Below are 16,730 nucleotides of genomic sequence, written 5' to 3'. Positions count from 1 at the left end.
CAACAGATCCCGAAATTTTCGAACAAGAAATCGGAAAAGTAAAAAGAGACAGAAATCCACCAATTTTGGTGATGACTTTTACACATTTCTTCTTGATGATGATCCTGTGACGTATAATGAGGCAATCAGTTCTCGAGATGCTCCTTTCTGGAAGGATGCTATACACTCAGAACTAGATTCGATTATAGCTAATCACACATGGGAGATAGTTGATCTACCTCCTGGGGCGAAACCTATACGTTATAAGTGGATCTTCAAAAAGAAATTGAAACTAGATGGTTCCATTGAGAAATACAAGGCTAGACTTGTAGTCAAGGGGTTCTCCCAGAAGAAAGGCATTGACTATTTTGATACTTATGCTCCGTAACTAGGATTTCTTCTATAAGAGTTCTAATGGCTCTAGTCTGCTATTCATAATTTATTTATTCATCAAATGGATGTAAAACTGCATTTTGAATGGTGATCTTGATGAAGAAATATATATGATGCGACTGAGGTACGATAGTACGGGGAATGAGCATAAAGTATGCAAGTTAGTTAAGTCTTTATATGGGTTGAAACAAAGCCAAAACAATGGCATGAAAAGTTTGACGTTGTCATGATGTCTAATGGATATCACATAAATGATGTTGATAAATGTATTTACTTCAAATCTTTTGATGTGAATTCATATGTGATTATTTGTCTATATGTGGATGACATGTTAATCATGAGTCCTAGCCTTGATGTTGGAGAAACACCAAGATGTTTTTATCCTCCCAATTTGAAATGAAGGATTTGGGAGAAGCTGATGTGATTCTTGGAATCAAAATCATCAGAAACTGTGATGGCTATACGCTTTCACAAGAGCATTATGTTGAGAAGTTTTTGAAGAAGTTTAACTTTTATGATAGTAAGCCTGTGTCGACACCTTATGAGGCAAATAGTGAACTTCAGAAAAATGCTCAACATGGTGTATTTCAGTCTAGATATGCCCAAATTATTGGTAGTCTCATGTACTTGATGAATTGCACTAGACCTGACATTGCTTATGCAGTTAGCAGGCTAAGCAGATACACTCATTGTCCTAGTCAGGAACATTGGAGTGCGTTAGAGAGATTAGCCAAGTACTTGAGAGGAACAATGAATTACGGCATAAGGTTTAGACAAACTCCACTTGTGATAGAGGGTTATTGTGATGCAAACTGGATATCTGATTCTCATGATATCAAGTCCACTAGTGGTTATATTTTCACCCTAGGTGGAGGTGCAGTCGCTTGGAAATCTTCTAAGCAGACCTTGATAGCTCGTTCAACCATGGAGTCCGAGCTTATTGCTTTAGATAAAGCAAGTGCTGAGGCTGAGTGGCTTAGAAACCTCTTGGCAGATCTTCCTATTGGTACAAAACCGCCTCCAAATTTTATACCTATGCATGCGGATTTGTCGGCCGCGAATAGCAAAGGCAAAGAGCAAATTGTATAATGGGAAAAGCGGGCATATTCGCCCCGAGACTACAGCCTATAAAGCAGCACTTTGCCGGAACTGGAGTTGTGGGCTCTAGATTATGTGAAGTCGAGTTAAATTTGGCCGATCCTCCGACAAAGCCACTTAACAGAGACAAGTGGTCGATACGTCGAGGGGATGGGACTTTTGCCTTAGATAGAGGGCTTATTAATCGACGGCAACCCCACCTATGTGATTGGAGATCCCATGAAGTAGGTTCAAAGGGAAAACAAGTCACCTCGCCGCCCGGTATGCTATTGTCTTTATTTGAGACGCCCCACCCTATGACTAGATAGCATTATTGTATACTTTGTATAACTTGAATAGCAATGAGAAAAAGGATGAGTTATTTTACTCTTAATGGAATCCATAGTCCATTATTTTTATGAGAGATAGTATATTTTAACCGCTATGTACACTTGATGGATATCCACCTACGTGAATGTAGAACTGGTCGGTTCTTATGAGTATTCAGCAAATACTACAGAGCATTCACATAACACGAAGCCTTAAGGGCAAAAAAAAGCAACACCGAGTAACGGGCATATAATGAAGGAGCAATGTGGGTGCATGTCCTCTATTTTACTACAAGGGAATGTTGGTTCAAAGATTTTTAATCCACCACTTTCACGCATTATAAGACATGTTACCCTATGACCGGTTCAAGCCCGAAAAGCACCCAAGATCTTATGCATTGTTTTTTCGATTCTCTCCGGCATTTCGTTAACCCATTTCTTTTGTAATATCCTATTCCAAAATAGTGGGGACTATAAGTATTTTGAAATAGTGGGGATTGTTGGAATCTTCATGTGTATTTCAAATACTTGTGTGTTGTTTAGTCCCACATTGATGAACCACCACTAGCAAGTGAGGTATTTGAGGTGAACCTCTAGCATAAGGGCGTGCCCTTAGGGTACAAAGGCTTTTGTGTTAGGAGGGAGGACTCACCCAAAACCACACATCGCTACCGCCCGACCAAGACCGAACCGAGCCGAGTCGTGTCGTGGGCTTGGGCTGTTAGTCTAGTGGGTAGTGGATTATCAATAGCCTAAACTTTTTCTTTTTGAACAAGTTTCGGCCGGAGTTTATAGTTGGATTACGTATCGACTTGAGAGTTCTACTTTAACTTGGTTTTGTGAAACCGAATTAGAGAGGTGTTCTTCTCCATCTATGATACGATCATAACTCTATATAAACACTGCTGTGTTCATAGAGAGAGATCTATCACAGAACAGAGAGAGAGAGAGGACGCAGAGAGATAGAACACGTGTTGCTGCTGCTGCTTCTATATCGACTAAAGGCGAAGTCGAAAAGCCGCCGCTACTACGTAACCAAATAAAACGTAAACACAAAACTTGTGCATACTATTCCTTCATCTCACCATACACGAATCAGAGAAACAGATAAGTCTTTCATTGCTTTCTTTATTCTCTTCTTCCTGTCAGCCGCCAGAGAGAGTTATATTGCTGTTCTAGAGGGTAGTCTGTTCTAGTGCAAAGTCGATCGCTGTTAACCATTGAATCCTCGTGGAGGAAGACGCCATCGTTGCCTTTCTCGCACCATTGGAAGGGGCGAAATCTTTCCTTAAGGACAGCCTAATCCGCGCCTTGGTTATTACCTGTTATTCTGTCCTTGTCTTCTATTGTTTTCTTTTATCTGCATACAACAGTTGAGGCAAGTAGGCAACCAATAGGACCTTTAGTGGAAGCTGAACGATCAGATTCCCTCATGGTCTCTCACTCTGTCTAAAACATATAAACAACGAAAAGGATACTCTCTGATGAGACTCTGACTAGAAAAGGTTCCAAAGATTTTAGACAAACTTATATATTTTAGTTTTGATCCATCACAGTATATCTTAAGAAATCAGAGAGTGCAAAAAAGTTTAATGTAGGTGGAATACTATGCAGGTGTCATATCAGCAAAATTACAAGGTGCTGAGCTTGCGGTAAAGGGCGATGGAATTGATGCAGCCTACCTTATAATGTTGATAAGGAAGAAAATTGGTTATGCTGAATTTGGTAGCATAACCAAAATTAATAAGAAGGCTAATTCGTTATGCCTTGGTGAAACTTTGAAGTGCACTGTTCTTTGATTTGTAGTTGACACCATTTGATCATTTCCTTGTTTTGAACTTAGACCTTGTCTAAACTGTTGTCCAAAAAAAGTAGTTAGAAAGAAGCATTAATATCTTTTCTTTCTTTTTTTTTTTATCCTCATGGTGAAACGTTTTGTATTATTGTACTAAATGTTTATGTACGCTGCTGTCTGTCAAGTTGTGTTATTGTAGAGTCTTATGTTTCATGGTTGTTACTTTGCCATGCGTATATTAGTCGATCATTGGACGTCTGGTAAGTACAAAGGTTCTCTATTGTTGTAGTAAAACCATTGAAACCCTTTTGTTGAGTCTCCTCTTTTATTCTTGGTCTAGATTTGACCAGATTCGTAATGGGAAACAGTAAACGGTAGCAAGAAGAAAAGAAAGTAGAGATCAAAAAACTTGTCAAAGGAAGGTTGAGACTGAGAATTTTACGCTGTTTAGCCCGGAAAACAATGCAGAATTGTTTGGCAGTTCTTTCAGCGGTGGGCCCCTATGGAAAGTTTTACATAAAAGTAAAAAATGTTTAAAAATCTTTCCCCTCCTAAAATGGTGGCAAAAGCCAAAAGTTTCCAAAACAAACTTCTCTCTTGCTCTGTTCTGTTTCGATCTTCCTATTTTCTCACAAAATCACTCCTGATTATCTCGCCAATCACCCCCAAATCCCACTCCAATCCCACTCGTTCGATTGTCTCTCTCTAACATACGCGTCCCTCTCTCTTCCCACTCATTTTCCCTATCACCAAGCAAACTATAAATTTGGATAAGTCAATATCTAAATTCTAAAGGTATGAGCCATCCTCTACTTTATTTTGATTTGTTACTATTTAAGTGTTAACTAAAATATTACCCCGTAATGTTACGTAATAGTTAGTAACTACATCTAATGAGATGAAGCTAGGGATCAAAAAGAGGATGACGATTAGAAATGCAGACAGAATAAGCGAATTGCCTGATCCAATTATCCATCTTATCTTCTCTTTCTAAAGTACGTCTTTTGACTCTTCCAGATTTGGAAACTTTGAAGCTAAAAGCCTGTTTTATTAGTCATCTCAATATACTCACAATATCTGCACCTCTTCTTCAGAGGTTGGAGTTGAAAGATTTAGATGATGATTATTATGATAATAGATGTAACATCAACATTTGCTGTCAAAATCTCAAGTCACTCAGGTGTGCAGGTTCTTTCAATGGAGACATTTCTTTGGACAATCTTTCTGCTCTAGTTACTGCTGATATTTCTATAGAATTTGTGAGCAACTTAAAGCTACGCCTGATTAAATTTCTTGCTGGGATTTATAATGTGCAAGCTCTAACACTACCTTGTTCCCTTTGTAAGGTATGTAGTTTCCCTCTGTCTTACTGTATTAGTTCTTTACTTAGCCTGATTACTTAGACCATTGATCACCCAGAAAATTCTTATGCCTTGAAAATGGTAGGTAAGGCTTAGATAGTGAAATCGTAGGATAATTTGGAGTACAGTCAGTTTGTTGGAATTGTTGCCTAACATTTTATTGTTGATTTTCTTTCCTTATTATTATTTTTTTTCCTTTATTATAAATTTTTTTTCTTTTTCTTTTTAAGTTTGAAAAAGGATTTCATCAATACTCCTACTGCTTAGAAACTAGACACTAAGTGCGAGGGATAGCAAGAAACATCCAGTGATCCCCTATCCCAGGCTAAGATACAAGCTTATGGGATAAAGTTTTGTTTCTTCTAGGAATGTAGCAGAACATTTGTTTTCAATCGTTTGGTCAAGTTAAGAAAATGACTGGAAAACTACAACCATAATGACATACCTGTTGGATTACTTTAATCCTACATCTTTAACATGCTAATCTAGTATTGATCAAAAAAATAATTAAAAGAAAAATACATTCAAAGCCGCCGAAATTGGAGATTGACAGTAAATGGAAACTTTCCAAAGCTGAATCCAAATTACGTAGTCTTCAGCTTTCTAGTAGTATTCACCACACAACACACCACAAAACCCTTTTGCTTTTCTTCTACTTTTAGTTGTACTTTTCCTGGAAAGACTAATTGTCCTTTTCTCCAAAAAGTTATTCTCTTATATAGATAAACTTTGAGAATACGTAAGTGTGTGTAGTGGGATCCACTTAGGATTCCAAGTCTTATCTTAAGAAGATAAGTCCTTGTCATACAAGTACTTGTACTTAATATATTAGAACCCTTTTAATATATATCTTTTTAATATGGAAAGTGCCCATTAACAAATCCATATTTACAATAAGGCCCTTGGAACTTTCAAGAAAGTCTTTTCCTACCATTAATTATATCGAAGTCCCTTCACCTTACTTGTATTCACAATTAGACCATTGGGAATTTGTTCTTCACTGTCACACCCATGTCTAATTGACCCAATTTGACATTTAACATCAATTGAGCATTAAGAAACTATTTCTTATACCGCGGGGTTTGAGCTCAATTAGTTATGTCACAATTTCCTAATACATAACTCCAGGTAGAGTGGTGGATCCTTTATTAGAATTCGTTATTCAAGACGTCCTACATTCATTACCCAAAATGTCAAGTCTAGTTTATGAATAGACATTACTTTTTAACATCTCAAAGTAATAAATTTGAGACACAATGAATTTTCACAATTCCTCAAGTCTAGGGATTAATTGGTAGAGTGAGATTTGCACACTAACTTTAACAGTGAATTTATAGTGTGTTCTCACTTTGATCCCCTCAGTGTCAGTCATATGACTACACCAATATACAAACTTAGAGCCATACTCAAATGATTGAGATATCATCAAATCCTATCATATAGCAATTATGTATATTCTGATCTTTATAAATGAAGCGTCCGACTTCACCCCTAACTGTGAGCATTCTAGGTAAATAGATACAATCAAATCTCTCGCACATGACTCTTCATATGCTTGATTGTTCTAATTCTATTACCTATGGAACTTATGGTTTCAGTTCACCCATATGCATAATAATAAGATTCGTGTATTTAATTAAACATCATCATGTATAAACAATAAATGTTCATTGGCTTTGTAAATGCCAAATATCCCAACAATCTCCCACTGGCCTTCAAAGAGCAACCATTCTAAAACCCATAATATTAATATAAGGGTCTGCACATACATATATACCAATATATAGTATTTGGTCCTCATAGACTATATCATTCATAATGACTAGTGTATCATATACATATGAGACCATTAACATAGCCATTGAACCTTCAACCTTCTTGTAAAACACAAGGTCCCTCGTTACATTGATCAAAACTAAACGATTTGATTGTTTGATCAAAGTTTACATTCCAACTCCTTAAAGCTTGTAGGAACTGTAAAGCTTCTAGGTTCTAAAACGCGGTCTTTACATCCATTTGCCAAATCATATAGTCATAATGAGTAGCAATCACTAGAAGGATTCTAATGGACTTTTCATGGCTACTGGCGAAAAAGTTTTCTCATATTTGATAACCTCTTTTTAAGTAAACATTTTCTCCACCAGTCTCACTTTAAAAGTCTCTACCTTTCTATTAGCTCCCCTTTAACTTTTGAATAACTACTTATTCTTAATAGGCTTAATATTTGGCAATGGATCAACAAGTTCCCAAACTTTGTTGGAATACATGGACTCCATTTCCAATCTCATTGCTTCAAGCCATTTTCTCGAATCAATATCAGAAATTGCTTCTTCGTAGTGTATAGGATCTTTATCATTGTCATATGATATAACATAGAAAGTGTCCCTTAATAATAGGGTTAACTTTTCTGGAGGTCTAATTGCCATCCCACTACTTAATGGCTTGGAGTAGGTTTAGATAAACTCGAACTTTACATGGAAGTTTTATCTAAATTATAAATTAATCGAGATTGAACATAAATAGGAATATCTCACGACATTTCTAAGGCTTATCTCAAAAAGATATAGAGAGAGTTTGAATAACTCACCATAGTCCAAACCATACCCCCATAAGGTTATGTTCCTTCTTTCTGCAATCTTTTTTTGTTGTGGAGTTCTTGGTGCACTTAATTGAAACAAAATTATATTTTGTATTAAGTTACCTTTTGTTTTCACATTTATAGGCCCATGTACATCTGTATGTACTAACTCCATTAACTATGTGGCTCTTGACCCTTTACTTTAAAAGATCTTTTAGTCATCTCTCCTTATAAGTAAGATTACAGGTTGAGGAAGATTATAAAGGGAGTGAACTTAAAATCTCATCTTTCACCCAAGCTATCAATCTTATTCAGATTGATATGACCAAGTTTAAGTGCCACAAGTTTGTTAGATTAACTGAAGAAAATACCCTCTTTTGAGGTAATAACATATGATGAATTACTAATATCAAAATCATTTATTTCTAGCATAGAAGAAAGTAAATAGAGACCATTTTCCAAAAAACCAGAGGCAATAATCTTTTTATTTAATCTGATTACAACTTTTGAATCAAATGAAATAGAATATTATATTCTGACTTATAATAAAGTGCAGAAACAGAAACCAAATTTCTCCTTATCCCTGGAACATAAAAATAGTCTTCTAAAACCAACATTTTCTTTTTCTAATGCTAAACAATAAACTCCTATTGATACTATAGCCACATTTGCCTCTGTCGTCCCTAGTGCTTGGTACACCTTTTCTTCATTCATCATTCTTTTCCTCTGAAACTCCTGTAACATTTTACCAAAGTAGTTAGTGACCTCTTATTCCACATAACAGGTGTTAGAAGGAAATACCAACTCTTTGGTTTCAAGAATAAAGGATTGCATACCTTCTTTTTGTTTTTGTTTCATAGCCAGATACTCTCTATAGTTCCGCTTCCAATGACCAGGCTTTTCACAATGGTAACAATTACCTTTTGCTTTAGCCCCTGAATTCTTCTCCACTCCCCTTTTTGCCCCAAGGGCAAACTTTTTACCCTTTTTCCACTTGCCTTTGCCTTTCGGCTTAGGCTTGGAAACACCAACATTTTCTGAGACCAGTATACTTGGCTTAACCTTAACTAAGTCTTCAGCCTGCTGAAAAGAGTTCATTAACTCTGGCAGTGTCAGATCCATATTGTTCATGTTGTAGTTCAACTTGAACTGATTAAATGTAACTGGCAAAGACTGAAGAATAACATCAACCTAAGAATTAGCGTCTATTTCAGCGCCTAGGATCTCCAACTCATTGACATAGCCAATCATCTTAAGGATATGCTCCCTAACTGGAGTCCCATCATCCATTTTTGTATTTATCAGGTTTGCCATTGCAATCTGACGTTTAGTGCGATTTTATTCGCCAAACATCTCTTGCAAATTGGTCATGATCTCAGTAGCTGTACCAAAATTTTGGTGTTGGTGCTGGAGTACGTTTGACATGGATGCCAGGAGATAACACTTGGACATCTCATTGGCCTTTTGCCATTTTTTGTACTCATCTTTCAGCCTTGCACTGGCATTGTCTGCGGTTGGCAAGGGGTAGTGAGAACGAATTTGTAACTTTCAGCAATCAAGATAATGTTAATGTTACGCTTCCAGTCCACATAATTAGAACCAGTTAATTTGTTCTCTTTCAAGATAGATGCTAAGGGGCTGAAATTTGATTGAGACATATCTGGAACATTTATATTTACACAAAAATTATTATAATGCATTTAATATTGGTTTTGGGAATTTAATAAACCAATTTCCCGCTTATATAATAAAAATACAACACCTTCCATATTGTATCAATAAGACAAATATAAGCAATGGAAACCTAATACTTATGAATAATCTCTTATCCGTAGGGCATCAAAATTATTCAACTTAATCAGGCGAGTTCTACTAGACTCATCAATTTTACATACATGTAATATGATTTCCATTATTATTTCTTTTGCTACTAAAACATAATTGCACAAACCGTAGGGCTGTCAATTATGTTTCAGCCAAGTGTACCATCATCATAATTCATTAATATAACTGCGAGATAATGAATCCGTAAGGGAAAACACTCCCACTAGCCATACATGAATTTTTCTTCTCAAGAATAGACAATAGGCAAAAATATTTTAGCATGCAATTAATTTATCCGTAGGGATCATATTAATCACATCTAAAAATATAATAATTCGTATTGAATTGATAACGGTGTAGCAAGGGATTTAATTCGTAAATTAAATGCCTTTACCACTTGCTTTATATAGACCGAGGGTATTAATCAATAAAAAAACAACGTTAAGACAATGACATCTTTCTAATTTTCTAATTAAGAGACTATGCATCTCTTGCCAAAATTAAAGATCTATCATTAATATATTAGTGTACTGCAGAAAAAAAAAAAAAAAAAAAAAAAAAAAAAAAAAAAAAAAAAAAAAAAAAAAAAAAAACTGACATCATATGCAAATAGTTATCTCATAAATATCATGCATGCAAATAAGAAAAAAATATCTAATCTAGCATTTAATGTGTGTATCTAATATATCATATAATAATTTAGCATCTGGATAAGCATATCTGACTCATGCACGTACGTCCTATGTGTTTGCATCATTATATATGCATCTTTAATTAGTATATAGTGCATGACTCCATGTTCTATGTTTTTGTGCATCCCATGCATTGAATAAATACTGTACTTGTCCAATAAAGTAAGCTGTAATAGCAAATTTCCAAAAAATAGAACTGCACATGTGTACCACTTATAACCATGTCTATTGTACAAGCTTCAAAAGCTTTGTAAGCATCTCATGTGTCACAGTAGACAAAGTTCCAGCAGCTATACTTCTAAAAAAAAACGTCTTTTACTTAGCATGTGGCCCATACATATCATGCAAAGAAGAGCACATGTCATGCAAAGAAAACTTAACTTATTTTGTTAGTAGCTACTAACATGGCTAAAAAATTAGTCCAACGTCTATTTATCTTATGTAAAAAGATTATGTTTAATTAAACAGGATACATGATAACCACTAATTAAACAAATTAATATGCAAGCAGTAAAACAAAAATTGTACAGACTATTAATATACTCATGCAACAAAAAACCATATTAATAAACTAACATCTCATGTTAACAACGTTAATATATTTTTTCTTTTATACAATTTTAAATAGTACATCCCAATACTAAAAAAAATTGCACCTTTATTACTAAGAACATGCAGATCTGAAATTACCATATATCTCATATAAAATTTTCAGATCTGATTATTCTTTTTAAAAGCAAATAAAAAATAGATAATAGCATGACCCGCTCTGATACCAATTGTTGGATTACTTTAATCCTACATCTTTAACTGCATGCTAATCTAGTATTGATCAAAAAAATAATTAAAAGAAAAATACCTTCAAAGCCGCCGAAATTGGAGATTGACAGTAAATAGAAATTTTCCAAAACTAAATCCAAATCACGTAGTCTTCAGTCTTCTAGTAGTATTCACCACACAACACACCACAAAACACTTTTGTTTTTCTCCTACTTTTAGTTGTACTTTTTTTGAAAAGACTAATGATCCCTTTCTCCAAAAAGTTATTCTCTTATATAGAGAAATTTTGAGAATACGTAAGTGTGTGTGTAGTGGGATCCACTTAGGATTCCAAGTCTTATCTTAAAAAGACAAGTCCTTGTCATACAAGTACTTGTACTTGATATATTAAAACCCTTTTAATATATATCTCTTTTTAATATGGAAAGTGCCCATTAACAAATCCATATTTACAATAAGGCCCTTGGAACTTTCAAGAAAGTCATTTCCTACCATTAATTATATCTAAGTCCCTCCACCTTACTTGTATTCACAATTAGACCATTGGGAATTTGTTCTTCACTGTCACACCCATGTCTAATTGACCCAATTTGATATTTAACATCAATTGAGCATTAAGAAACTATTTCTTATACCGGCTGGGTTTGAGCTCAATTAGTTATGTCACAATTTCCTAATACATAACTCCGTAGAGTGGTGGATCCTTTATTAGAATTCGTGATTCAAGACGTCCTACATTCATTACCCAAAATGTCAAGTCTAGTCTATGAATAGACATTACTTTTTAACATCTCAAAGTAATAAATTTGAGACACAATGAATTTTCACAATTCCTCAAGTCTAGGGATTAATTGGTAGAGTGAGATTTGCACACTAACTTTAACCGCGAATTTATAGTGTGTTCTCACTTTGATCCCCTCAGTGTCAGTCATATGACTACACTAATATACAAACTTAGAGTCATACTCAAATGATTGAGATATCATCATCCTATCATATAACAATTATGTATATTACAGTCTTATAAATGAAGCGTCCGACTTCACCCCTAACTGTGAGCATTCTAGGTAAATAGATACAATCAAATCTCCTGTACATGACTCTTCATATGCTTGATTGTTCTAATTATATTACCTATGGAACTTATGGTTTCAGTTCACCCATATACATAATAATAAGATTCGTGTATTTAATTAAACATCATCATGTATAAACAATAAATGTTCATTGGCTTTGTAAAGGCCAAATATCCCAACACTATGATCGGCGCAGGAATAGTTACCCTGTATATTAATTGTATTCTCATTATTTTTCGTCTTAAAATTGATGGTTTTGGGCTGTGTTCTCCTCAATGTGTATTGGTTGACGACTTTACTCCATGCGACAATTACTTTTATGATGAACACGTAATTTATAAAATAAAAAATTTGTCACTGAGATACGCTAAAAACTTCTTTCAAACATGTACTGAGATACAACTCAAATAGGATAGTCACACCTTGCGTATGTGAAAATTGATCGTCGAGAGAATATCACAACCTCCCTATACAAGAGTTTTGAATGTATTGTACTCTGCATCATGTCCAAAACAGAGATGTATTGTACTCTGAAAATTGAAGCGGAATAGGTATTAAAATTAAATGATGAAAGATATCAGCAATGTCATGTACTGAGATTGGACTATCCTATATATAGTACATGAAACACATGTAATTTCCGTTCTTAGGCCTTACAGAGTCTTACTATAGATCTGTTCATCTTATATATATATATCCCCGACTCCATCATCTAAACCTTATATTTAGTGATTAATTGGTTTTTTTCATTTTCTCTTTGGAATCTGTAAAGACCATAGCAGGTTCACCAGACATATTGGAGTGGCTTCCCAATCGATTTCCTAATTTGGGATACCTGAAATTGACACAAGAGCGGTACAATACTTATATCCATTCAGTAGCAAGCTTACTAGAGAAGTTTCCTCTTATTGCGATTGTTGTTTGGAAAAAAGGAGAGGTACTAACCTAGACTCTTAGGGCATCACCAATGGGGCCTGGATCCGGGCCTTGATCTTTAAATTTGAAGGACTAACCAAAAAACCAGCCTCCAACGCAGCCTCTAAATGGGCCCCCAAATTTATAATCCTGGATACCTCTCTCTATTTCTATCGTGATTTTAAAGGAGTTGAAGCCCAAATCCATTCGCACATGATCAGAAAACGTGACTGCCCTTCACTTCCACCAGTTCATTTTTTTGGTTTTGCAAAACCCCAACGGGTATATTCCAGCCTCGCAAAAACCAACCTTCCCCACTTGCTTCACAAGCACTCCGTTCACCACCACTACGCCATTAATGGCAGCTTCACGATCAATTAATGTTGGAAGGAGGGGTCCGAATTTTTCATTGGAAGAAGATGAGGCATTGTGCAAAGCATGGGTGGTTATTGGTGAGAATTCGGTTGTTGGAATATGCCAAACTAGAAAAAGGTTTTGGGAGCGAGCACTGGATGCGTTTCATGAGATTTTGAATTACCAAACCGGTCGAAGTTCGAAGGGGATAAGTGATCGATGGGGTGTAATTCAACTCGCTGTCAACAAGTTTTGTGGATTTCTCAGTCAATTAGAAGCAGTACATCAAAGTGGGATGACCATGAAAAATCAAGTAAGGCATTTGTTTGCTTGAATTTATACAGTATGTGTAAATGTCTTTGATGAAATGTGATAATGTGTTGAGAGAGAATTGAGATTTTAGAATGAGACATATAAATGTGATAATGTCGAGTACTGATGGAACTACAACTTCTGATTCAAAGTTTCTGATGTCTTTAACTTATGGGGCCTATGTTGTATTGTTAATTCCTAACAATGAGGCCATCATTATTGGACTAGATGGTGTTAGGCCACATATTCTACCAGTAAGCATTCCTTAGGCAAATGTCCTGCTAAGAATCTTTCCTCTCTTTTATTTATTATAGATTATGTGTGTTTTTATTGTGTTGTTTGAAATGATTTAGACTAAAGGAGATCACGGTTACAATTTTGATTGAACTGAAGTCCTACAATTTTGAGGACCATTGCTTTGTAACTGTGAATCTGTGATACACCTACAAGGAAAATGTACCCCTTCCATCAATGTTAAAGACCTTTCCCCCCTTCCTTTGTATTTCTACACATAATAGACTGTTCAGTGCCTATGTTCCGTGTAGCCAAGAGCATCTCTCTCCATAGGATTATAGAAGTTTGAGGTGTTAGTGTTAGTGACACTTACAGAGGAGTGGTCCTCTCATTATAATGAAGGCAAAACATAGGAGCCATGCATTATTCTATTCTCAAATACACAAAAAGAGCAGTAAGAAAACGAGATAGGGAAGACATCTTAGACCTTATACTCAACAGCTATACCCTGCTGAGTTGCTTCAGTTTGGTTTTGTGAAGGTTCATGTTACAAATTTACAATGCCATCTTTCATTACTTCTAGATCATAATTGTATAATCGACTTATGTATGGGATTGCATCATGTCTGTTTGTCTGGGATGCGAAACAACCTGTTGTGGCTGTTAGTGGTTCCATGGTTAACACTTGATAACCACAATGGTGCACTTGTTGGTTTCGCATCGCCGAATTACTAAATTATAAAAAGACAAGGTGGTAGAATCACTAAATTAATGAGTAAATTAAACAATAGATAAAAAGACTAAAAGAGTGAAGAGAGTGAGCTGCCATTAAGCTTAATGCAGAGATAGCAAGCTAAGTATTTGGTTCAGTAGACAAGATTTCAGTCCAAATTCGGCACCTCCATTATTATTTCAAGATTTCATTTTAAGTTAGATTTTTTGGTTTCTTGTTATAGCCGTCTAGTTACTTAGTGGGGCAGTTTCAATTTCTCTACTTATTGTTAGATAGAATCTTGGTAATATTTTTGTAAAGTTAAAAGGAGGGGTGTGTATTTGTTTTGGAGTTATTGAATAATACTCACATGGTTTTGAACTTTACACATACAACTGTAGATACCTTTCCCAACAGTTTGTTGTACTTTGATAGTTAGAAAATACTATCTGTAGCTTGCTTGCTTGCTGCATTGGGATAGGGAGGGATGGAAAAAAATGAGTTTATTTTGTTGGATCTTGAATAATTGAGAGATATGGTTGTGAAGATATATTTATTTTCTACCTGTTAGTTTTTAATTTTATTTGTTGAGTGTTTTTAAGAAGAAAAAATGGCTCCTAGTTTGGATTTTTCCGATTGGTGGGCGAAGGAGAATAGGAAGGGAACTCCAGTTATTGTGACAATGGAGAATCCCAATTACTACTTTATTTTTTTTCCGATAGCATCACCCCAATGTCTACTTTGGTTATTCTTAACTTGTCATTCAGAATTTGTTTGTTCGTTTGGGCACGTTATATTACTCATAGTGTATTTTTTGTCATTATGGTAGTTTGTTTGCTTTTACTATCAAGGCATGATATTAATCATTAGACAATTCTTTTGTGTGTTTTTTTTCATACTATCTAGATCATGGAGCCAAAACGTGTTTACGCTAATGTTCAAGGAACACAATTCAAGTTCGATACTTATTGGGAGATTTTGAAAACTACTCCAAAATTGAATCAGTTGATGACGAAGAATTAAAGTACCAACAAATCAAAGAAGTTGAGAGTTACCATTGAACCAAATGGTGGAGATTCTTCATCATCCAATCCCACTACTCCGGGATCCACATACTCTTGCTTTGATCTAATGCTAGTAGAGACTTCGACGGCAAAAGAGAGACCAATCGGATGTAAAGCGGAGAAAGATCGAAGGAAGAAACATGCCGACACAAATCGAAACATATCGGAGTCTAATGCAATAATGAAAAGTTTCACATCTTCACTTGATGAAAGACTTGAAAGATCGGAAAAAATGCAAATGGAAAATTTGCAATTGAAGAGAGAAAAAATGCATCACATTCGGCTAATGAATGAAAAGATGATTATGGACACCAAGTTGGATGGCATGACTTTAGTGCAGCGAGAATGGTACCAACTTCAACAAGCTGAAATTCTTCAAAGGTGGAAAGAGTCTAGCATGGGAGGGGGAAATAGCAGTGGTGGGAAAAATTAGAGTCTATTCATTGTTTTTCTTGGGTAGTTTTGTGTTCTTACTATCGAATCTATTATGTTTGGATGTTTGTTTTCCTTGGGAGATGAATGCAGCTTCTAAATTACTCTGACATCTATATAGTAGTATTTGAGGATTTTATTACTCATATCTTTTGGCGTGGTAATTTTCTGCCCTGCCTCATGCATGGAGTTCAGGAGTGTTTGATATTTTTTAAATAGAATTTCAGGAAGAATGCACCTTTTGGTCAGGTGCTCGGGTATTTTCAGCACCACTACATTGTAGAGAATTTACTTGGTACTGACGGACTGAGCTAGCTTGTTGGTGTGGATTGCTTCACACCTGTGAATAGCAAGATAGATTTATCTTCAGAAATGATAAGGTCACAAGTACATTGCAGATTTAGCTTGTCAGTGTATACTTGCTGAGTTCTTTTGTGAATTGTCAGTGTATACTTGCTGAGTTCTTAGTATATGATTGCAGTTGCACTTGTGGCGATAATTGGAAATTATATTCATCAGTGCATTATTGTTTTGCTTTCCTTCGTGAATATATATACATAATGCATTATTAGTTAGAGCAGTTTCATCCTAAATGGAGAACTAAGCAAACCCCTTGAGAATCACTGATTCAACACTCGATGTATATTCTTTTACGAAACGGCCTGAGTCCCATTTTTTTTGGTAATCTGCTTAGTCCTTTTAGTAGTTGGATAAACTCTTAGGTGCAATATTGTCGACTTGTGACTTGGCACAAAGTCTGTGAAGGAAAGATGGAACTTCAGAGCAGACTTCTATTTTAAAAACTCTGAAGCAATACATATGA

General features: G+C 35.4%; 1 protein-coding gene across 7 annotated transcripts in view; it reads left to right on the top strand.

The window, feature by feature from the left end:
- Window positions 1–16,052, top strand: part of LOC147481955 (uncharacterized) — a 36,229-nt gene extending 20,177 nt beyond the window's left edge. For 2 of the 7 annotated variants that reach the window (XR_015204468.1, XM_086577225.1), the window contains 2 exons: window positions 4,762–4,919; window positions 15,318–16,052. Coding sequence is in view for 3 of the 7 variants with exons in the window: in XM_086577225.1 (XP_086433351.1) it covers window positions 4,762–4,919; window positions 15,318–15,434 (275 nt within the window). In the remaining 4 variants the exon portion in view is untranslated. Of the gene's footprint in view, window positions 1–2,927; window positions 2,984–3,392; window positions 4,369–4,753; window positions 4,920–12,656; window positions 13,147–15,317 lie in introns of those variants that run through there. The other 5 variants (XM_086577222.1, XM_086577224.1, XR_015204467.1 and 2 more) reach the window with 4 other exon arrangements.
- The last annotated feature ends 678 nt before the right edge of the window (window positions 16,053–16,730 follow it).

This window comes from Coptis chinensis, chromosome 8, assembly GCF_015680905.1.
Source record: "Coptis chinensis isolate HL-2020 chromosome 8, ASM1568090v1, whole genome shotgun sequence".
NCBI classification, from domain to species: domain Eukaryota; kingdom Viridiplantae; phylum Streptophyta; class Magnoliopsida; order Ranunculales; family Ranunculaceae; genus Coptis; species Coptis chinensis.
This window is presented reverse-complemented; position numbering and strand designations above follow the sequence as displayed.